Consider the following 9,054-nt stretch of genomic DNA (forward strand, 5'->3'; position numbering starts at 1 on the left):
ACTGATCTGCCTCGCCCAGGAAGAGCGCAATGATGGTGCCAACTTGGGCCAGTGAAGAAACGTCCTCCACAACTAGACTGAAGAAAACGACAACAACTTGTCTGTTCCCCTTCCCCCAATTCCCCAATAAAAATCTTAAAAAAAAAAAAAAATGCATTCATTGACTGTATGCTATCGGTAAGGCATCCAGTCAACAGCAGACTATTCATAGCTACATTTTGGGGGAATCAGAAGTTCTACGAATATTTTTAACTGCATGCGGGTCAGTGCCCCTAACTCCCGCTTGTTCAGGGCTCAACTGTATAATGAATTTTGTTATCTAACTTATATAGAAAGTAACAAGTTTTTACACTAATTAACACTGCACAGTACAAATAGAGAGCTTACAGTAACCTGATTTCAACTGTGTACATAGATGTGCACATGAACTACTTGGTCTATCATTAAAATGTTAGTATTTTAATCATTCATTAATAAATGGACATTAATTAAAGTATCAATTTAAATAATTTTCTACTGCCACATATGCAATATTAGAACTATTTCAAGGGGGGGGGGGCGGAATTCTTTCTTCAAAAAAAGTCCTAATTTGATAGGCCTAAAACAGAGGAATGCCATTTAATTTCAAGTTGCTATCTTTATCAAGTCATCAGAAAGCCCAAGTTTACTTGGGTTAAGTGAAAATTCATATATGACAGCAATGTGAGCAAAATGGGATACAGATTCTTATACTCCTAATAAAATATTCATAATCACAAACTCACTTAAAACTTAAAACACAAATGCCAATCAGTCCCATAGTAAAAAAAAAAAAGGGCAACACAAGCTCGTACTAAGACCAAAATAGGAAAAAGCCAGGAGCCACGCTCAAGTCACATATATCCCAGTCACATATAGTTCAAAGGATGCACTAACAGCAAGATAAGTGACATAAGGAAGAGAGACAAGATTAGGAAAACATTACAGTTCTTCAGATTAAATGTACATGCAATATAACAACTGGATACTTTTAATGATGATCCAGTCATCAAGATGGATTAGTTCTATATTTAGTAATACTATTTATGAAAAGAAAAATATGTATTTTCCATGGAATTGTAAATCCGGAGCTTTAAAAGACCTAGAAACCCAGTGCACAATTAAGTAGCTTGCCCAAGAATATGCAGTAGAGTCGAAAGTAGAACTCAAGTTTATCAGAAAGCAATCAAAAAGTTTATTTTCTTAGTCACCTGGAAAATTCCAAAATAACTTTAAAGGTCTTTCAGACATCAAGGGAACACATTTCACATAGAATTACCTTGACTACCTAAAACAAATTTCTTAGTCACATATTTAATATTCAAGTGAATGCCAATCATCTTTCAATAAGAATAAAAACTATATGACATAGGTAGTATGGAGAAAAGGAGGTTAACATTAATAGTTCATCTTTTGCAAAATTTATTCTTAAGTCAACTTTTCAATTCAGTTGTTTTACCTTGTTGGGCAATATCATGGTAGAGACGCTCTACTCTAGAATTGTTTCGAAGAAGGTCCAAACATTGTCTGTATGATTCCCACAGGAATTTAACCCATGGAGTTAAAAGCAATCTGTCAGTACGATCCTGCGTGTCTTCACCACTTACAGCACTTAGGAGAACACTACAAAAACATGAAAAATGGTGAACACTTTTAGACATGGTTTCCTACTTTGCCTTATGACTAAAAAACCCAAACCAACATGATCATTACAGAACAGTGCAAATTCTTCCTACAACTTTGGACACGCTGTAAAGCTGTCACTTAGTGTCCACATATTTGAATTCCCAATTTGTATTACAACCATTTAAATTAGTATACACCTACCTATCTGAAAGTTGTATATTCCACTTTTATAAATTTTGAATAGTACATGATTTTTTGGTTACTAATACAATTAAAATTTCAAAGGTAAGCAGTCTTTCTAATAAAGATCTACTTCAAATAAAGATGATGGAGACACATGTAAAGAAAAGCACTGAGAAAAATTCATTAGCAGTTTAATCCACATACCTCTCAGGAGTTTGAATATTATCCAGGTCTTCTATATCTAAAACCATCTGCTGGGATTCCTCTTTAGCAGCTTCAGTTTTTTCCTCTGCCAATTTCAAATATGCCCTAACAACATCCTCTAGAGATTTGATGTTCACCTAACCAAGAAAAAAAAGAACTTCAAAACACTTTTCCCAGCAAACTGTAAAATATTTTGAAGCAAATTTTATGATAGAACATGTATTAACTTTGAAAGGTAAACTCTGAAAATAACTAAAAGCAAGCACTTCTTTCACAAATACATTAATAAAACCTAGCTCTGTTCATACCTGTTGACAGATGTTTTTATACTGATATAATCCTTCTTTAGCCAAATGGCTCTTGCGAAGATCCACACAAAGTTCCAAGTATTTCAACATGATTGGCTCGTGTATTTTTTGCCATGTTCTATGTTTCTTACTTTTCATAACATCATAAAGAACGTCCAAAGCAGGTTGCTTTTTGCCAACCTCAAGAAATTCTGGAAAAGTAATTCAGGAGAATTAAAATCAGTTACACATATTATACAAAATCTCAACCTTGCTTTCTAAATTGGTTGTTTTAATTTCTAAACTCATTACCATCTCTTTTTAGGTCACATTTATTTTTGACTTCCAAAGCTATGCCAAAATTATCCAAGGTAATAAAATGAAAACCTGGTGCTATCTCAAAATACGGTCTACAGGTAAAGTTGGATTTCACTCACTTTTACTGTACCAAACGTAACTAAGTGATTTTAAAGTTCCAGAAACAAGTCATGAGTGATAAAAATCTTCCCCCACAAATGCAGAAAAGTATGACTTTAGTCACAGTGATCTGACTGGTATTTTTGCTAGTTCATGTTAATACTTGAGGCTTCTAGAAAAACACATTAGACTGACACTGTTCCTTTAAGACCAACTATGCACGTAGGTCTACTTCTGGGCTCTCTATTCTGATCATTCTCTATTGATCTATGTACCTAGTCTTTTTGCCAATACCTCTCTGTCTTGATTCCTGTAAAGGAATGAATGGTAGTCTTGAAACCAGGTAGTGTGAGTGCTCCATTGTTGTTCTTCAGTATTGTGTTGCCTATACTAGGTCTTCTGCCTTTTCATGTAAACTTTAGAATTAGTTTGTAGATAGATACAAAATAGCTCACTGGGATTTTCAATTGGGATTTTATTGAATCTATATATCAAGTTTGGAAGAACCAACAACTTAATAAAATTTAGTGTTCCAACCCATGAGCACAGACTCTCTCTCCACTTATTTATGCCAGTCTGAACATGAGAAAAATATTACAAATCCCAAATGAGGGATATTCTATAAAATACCAGACCAGTACTCCTCAAAATCATCAAGGTCATCAACAAGGAAAGTCTAAGAAACTATCACAACGAAGAAGACTTAGAAGACAGGACAATTAAATGTAATAAGGTGTCCTGGATGAGCTCCTGAAATACAAAAAAGACCAAATACAAAAAATACAAAAAAGGGAAAGCTGAGGAAACCTGAAGTATGGCCTTTGGTTAATAATAATGTATCAGTATTTGTTCATTAGCTGTGACAAATATACCATCATACTGATGTAAGATATTAAAAGGGGAAACTATATGTGGTCTGTCTGGGAACTATCTGTACCATCTTTGCAATAATTCTGTAAATCTCAAACTTCTAAAATTAAGCTTATTTTTTAAACACTGGGAAAAAAACATTTTAGAATGTAGAGCAAAGAAACTTACTCTCTTCTGAATTTACTGCCACCTAAACCTGAAGGCATTCTGTACGTGGCAGTTATTTTGAAATCCGGTCCAAAGCAAAGGCTCCTCTATCACATTATTTCCGATTCAAATTAAAATGTATCTTATTTTTTCTCATTTTTTACTATCTTTTGCAGCAACAGTCAACAGACTTGGGGAGGGGGGTATTTAATGTAAGCCATCTAGTAATTGCCAGCCTTCACACAGAGAAAAACTTTCAATGAACATCTGAAAAATGATTTGGGGAGAAAACACTAGTTTACACTATAAAAAATGTCTTAAAGTACAACATCTCCATTTTTAAAAATCACTGTTTATTTTCCTCCTAAAAAAAAATCTGACAAAGAATTTTTTAAGAGTTAACCCCACAAACCTAACAATGTATCTAGCATTATCTACCATGCAACTCTGTGCTAGGCAAATAGGCAAAAAGGTCCTTATTTGGGAGTTTCATTAGATCTACAGATTTAGTAATTCTCTACTTATTCTTCCTCCAACTATCACATCTTTCAGGAATATTGTCTGTGAACATTCCTTCCCCTACGAAAACTACAAACAATATTCCAACTCGCTAATATATTAAAAAGCTTGAACAGGATAAATCACACAACAAACTGAAATAAGTATCTTTACACAATATCCTACTTCACCCATATTATCAAATCATATTCCTCACACATGCAAATAAATGCAAACCTTTCTTCAATACTTCAAGTTAATAAACTCAATACTGATCTTGCCATTATGCAAGTCAATTTTCAGTAGTCAATTTTATTACCCCCCCTCAAGAAATCCTACAAAAGGAAACAAAGATGTAATACAACTAGATACTTTGTTGGAATAATAAGCCTTTCCTGTTTTAAGAGGAGGACCTACCTATCTTGCTCCTGGAGAGTGCATACAAGGTTATTTTCTAAAATTCAACAGAATTTTAGGTGCTTTGCACAACTATTTTACAAAAACAGTCTCTATCAGCTAAAAAATTGGGATCTAATGTTTTCAGTTAAATTTATCCTTTTCATTACAAATATCACAGCTGGGGCGGCCTAAGGTTAGCTCATTTGATTAGAGAGCAAGCTCCTAACACCAAGGTTACCAGTTTGATTCCCACATGGGCTAAGGAGGTGCACCCTCCACAACTAGACTGAAGACAACTACTTGACTGGGAGCTGATGGGTCCTGGAAAAATACACTGTTCCCCAATAAAAATTTCTTTAAAAAAAATAAAATTAAAAAAATATCACAGCAGCAGCACCCAAATGACCTCTTAGTCCCAATCTTAAATTGAAATTTTAAATCTTATGCTACTGTATACAAGTATTGTCAATATGCTTTTAGCAAGAATAGGCACAAAGAGAGTTAAAGTTGAGAGCTGGCCTCAGCATGGGTGTGATGACAAAATACTAAACTGTCTAAAAATAATTCACTTTCCTAATCTCTTATTTTTAAATGGGAGTGTGGTTTCTTAATGTCATTCTAAAAAATAGTCTTGTTCAGGGATAGAATTAAAAGTATTTTTCACTTCCTAAACAGCCAATCAAAACTTATGATTCCAAATCCGATACTTTCAACTCTGCAATAATAGGTTCAAACAATCCAAAGCAAGTGCTTTAAAAAATAATTGTAAATAGGACAGACCCCCCCCACACACACACACACACACCAACAACAAAAGAAAACATGGATACAAGGCAAGGATGTTTTTTTAAAAAAAACTGGAATGGGAACAGACTTTTCATGATAATCCAGATGTTGAGTTCCTGCCTTTATACTAACATACACAAGGAGGATTTGGTTCCTCTGAATTACCTAATTGGGGGAGGGGGAGGATTTGAAGCTGAAAATGTTCATTTCCGCTTGATACTCTTGAAATCAAAATCTGGAATTACAAACTGTATTAGGAGCGTGGGCGTTCTGAACTTACCTTTCAGACACAATGGCTGAAACTATCTATAAAGAAAGTTTAGCTCAGCCCTTCAATTTTACTAGCTTATCTGTACAACACACCAAGTAGATAAGCTATAATGTTAAAAAATTTGTGGGTTCAAAGGCAACTTTATTTTTAAGTCATTGGTCGTAGAGTGTAAATTTAAAAGCTGTTACAGGGTCAGAAGCAACTAATTTGGCACTACTAACAACATAATCTGGAAAAAGGGCCTTTTCAAGTGATTCCGGGGCATGGATTTTTTTTTTTTTTGCCTGTTAACTGCTGGGCCACATTCTCATCTTCCTGAATGATTACTGTAATTGTTTCCAAAAATATGGTTCTGATATACAGACTCAAAGTAACTTAAAAGGCTATTCTACTTAAATTTATTCACAAAATTTTATTAATATAATGCAATGGATTAGGTCTAAATGTTTGAGGTTACAAACATTATAAAGCATTTAGATAAAATGAGGTTATTTCCATTGAATAAAACGTGCTTTTATTATCCTATTCGGTTTTGTAAGGAGTGCCATATGCCATACACATTCTGCTCACCTTGACACTTATGAAGAGACCTCTTATTCATAAGATCAAAGGTACAGAAATTACTACATGAATGGTAAACTGTTTCATCTCTACCACAGAAACACCCGTCCTACAGCTTCAAAAAGGGCTGCAAGGAGTTAACCCACCCTTTTCTGAAAACTATCCTAACAAAATTCAAGCCCCCCCCCAGTAGTATCCCCTTATCTTGCCTTTAATTTCAGATTACTTTTCCCAACTTGCCCTTCACAAGTCAATTTCAACTTTAAAAACATAAGATGTTACACATGTCCCTTCTAATTTTAAAAAAGCTGAAATATTAAGTTCATATGAAGATTCAAAAGGGAAGACTGATGAAGGAAATAAGACTTGAATACATCAAATGTGTACTATATATATTTAGGCCATCAAGTTTACAAAGCTTCAGCTTATTAGAAGGAGAAAAAATGCCCGCTGGTAAAGCAGCCAAATGACTGTAAACAGATCTACAATAGCAAACAGTAGTGATTTTACCCAAGTCATTTAATATAATTTAAAATCTTGAAACTTAAAATAATTTCCCAACTTTGCTACAGTTAATTTTGTAGTGATAAATTTGCATCTCAATCTATTTTCTTACCTATAAATTAACTTTTTAAAACTTCTCTCCTGTTCTAATCATTTAGATGGTTGATTAGAATACGCAGTGATCAAATCTTAAGTTGTAGTTCAACTATTTTTCTAAAACAATTACTCTATTTCCACAGAATGTAGAATTGCCCTACTCCACGGACTGTCACCCCCCTCCACATTGTTACTTTTAGTTAAAATAATAAGCATGTGACAAACACATTTGGCCCTGACAGATGATCAGTAGTATCAATTTTATGTAATGACTGACATTGACCTTTCAGCAAGAGGAATTTTCAAACAAGCTAACAAAATAGGCTCCACACACATAATACTGTAACACAAAACTTGTTTGGGTGGAGGGGAAGGTTGAAAACAAGAGCTACGAACGCTGTAACACAGACTGTTACACTAAAAAAAAGGTGTTTTTTTAAAAAGCAAGAAAGTTTTAAAAAGACCAGAGACATGCACAATACATTTGCACCCCAGAATGCCAACGTAATAAATGCCTATTGAATACACTGGCACACGCACAAGTATTCCCGAAAGAGCCCGTGGCTTAAGTACACATGGAAGCAGAAATCGCAGGCAACAACGCTGTGGCGAAAAACGACTCATCTGGAAGTCAAGAGACCTCGGTTTTAGGCTCCTGGCTCAACAACTAACTCCCGGAGTGACCTTGGGCAAACCATTCTCTCTCTCTCTCGGCCTGTTTCATTATCTTAGAGAAAGAACTTGAAGTCTCTGTCTTACAGCATTAAGTCTGTTCCAACTTCCTGTGATTCTGAATAGCCTTTTGGGCTGCCAATAATCATTGCCCGGAAAAAAAAAATAGAAAAGTTAAATGGGTCAGGGTCCCCGAAAGCAGAGATCCAGTGGCTGGAGATGAGTATAGGTGGACCCTGACCCAGAAAATCACGGCACTAGATTTGGGGGGCGGAGGGGTCTGCGAGAGGGCCGGAGATGGGACTGCCCTTCTCCGGGCTCCGGCGGGAGGTGGAGTCGAGGTTCTCGCGTGCATTGTCCCCGGGAGGGAGCCATGTTTCTTCCTCCCCGACACTCCCAGATGGCGGCCGGGGGCGCGGGGCCTAAGCAGACGAAAAGACCCATGGCCTGGAGAGCAAAGTGGTGGAGGACAGGGTGGAGGAGCTCCAGTCCGGACAGGCCTGTCTCCCGGGCCGCGCGGGCCCCGAGACGCACCAAGAGGCGGCGGAAGGAAGGGCCCGTAGAGCCGACAGTTCCTGACTCTGCGCCTCCCAGCCCCTAGTCGGTTGGAGCAAGAAGGGAAACCGTGCCCAACTACGGGCTGGGACGTTGGTGGGCAGGCCATATCGGCCTCCTCTCCGGCCGCAGTTGGCGGAGGAGCAGCAAGAAGCAGGCCTGGGCCCCTCCAACTCCGAGGCCTCGGGCCGCCCCAGCCAAGTGTGCCCCGACCCCCTACTCACCGTTGGCGCGCTTGAGGGCATTTTCCGGCCTCTGGAAATAGGCCGGCATCTTGGCGGCAGGCTCAGTTCACCCGGCGTCAGCGAACTCCTTAGTGGCCTGGGCCGGAGACGAGACGAAGGGGAACCAGCGCGAGGCTCCACGCGCCTCGACAGCAGTCGCCCGCGCCCAGCCGGCCAGAGACGGAAAAGAGGGAGCCACGTGACCCCCGCGCGGCGGCGCTGCCGCCGCCCAGGCCCCGGATGTAGGGGCGGGCCTCCGCGTGCGCACCGCCCCTTTCACGCGCGCAGGCGCGCTGGCGTCGCGCGCGACGGCTGACGTGGCGTCCGTGGCGTCATCCACGTGCTTCGGGGTCCCCTTGGGACTCCGAGGGGCAACGTCAGGGAGGCGGTTGTCAAACCCCTCACTCAAGCGAGACTCGGGATGGGAAAGGTAAGATTTAGGTCAGAGTTTCTGTCTGGCTAGAAGGCAGGTATCTGCACAGATTCATCTTCACCATGATTTGTGCGGAGTCTTGCAAAGTGGCAATCAGGTCCCATCCGCCTAGGGAATGGCTGAGTGAAAATGCGGAATTTATCCGTTTACCGGAAATACAGTGAGCGGGTACTGGGAAATAGTGGTACCTATCACATCACGAACTAGCATGGGGAGGAGGGACGCAGTAGATAACTAAACAAATAAGCTTATTTAACACCTATGTAAAATAAAAAAGTTGGTGACACAGGTTTCCTGAGGAAT

The 9,054-nt window shown here is 38.7% G+C and overlaps 1 protein-coding gene across 1 annotated transcript in view; it reads right to left on the reverse strand.

Annotated features, from left to right (window-relative positions):
• EIF3A (eukaryotic translation initiation factor 3 subunit A) overlaps window positions 1-8,515 on the reverse strand; it is a 40,950-nt gene extending 32,435 nt beyond the window's left edge. Inside the window, exons 1-4 of the mRNA XM_019642912.1 lie at window positions 8,319-8,515; window positions 2,340-2,530; window positions 2,032-2,168; window positions 1,478-1,641 (exon numbers count right to left, since the gene is read on the reverse strand). Coding sequence (XP_019498457.1) covers window positions 1,478-1,641; window positions 2,032-2,168; window positions 2,340-2,530; window positions 8,319-8,367 — 541 coding nt within the window. The 5' untranslated portion in view covers window positions 8,368-8,515. The remainder of the gene's footprint in view (window positions 1-1,477; window positions 1,642-2,031; window positions 2,169-2,339; window positions 2,531-8,318) is intronic.
• Between the last annotated feature and the right edge of the window lie 539 nt (window positions 8,516-9,054).

Source organism: Hipposideros armiger, unplaced genomic scaffold (genome assembly GCF_001890085.2).
Source record: "Hipposideros armiger isolate ML-2016 unplaced genomic scaffold, ASM189008v1 scaffold_74, whole genome shotgun sequence".
Classification (NCBI taxonomy): domain Eukaryota; kingdom Metazoa; phylum Chordata; class Mammalia; order Chiroptera; family Hipposideridae; genus Hipposideros; species Hipposideros armiger.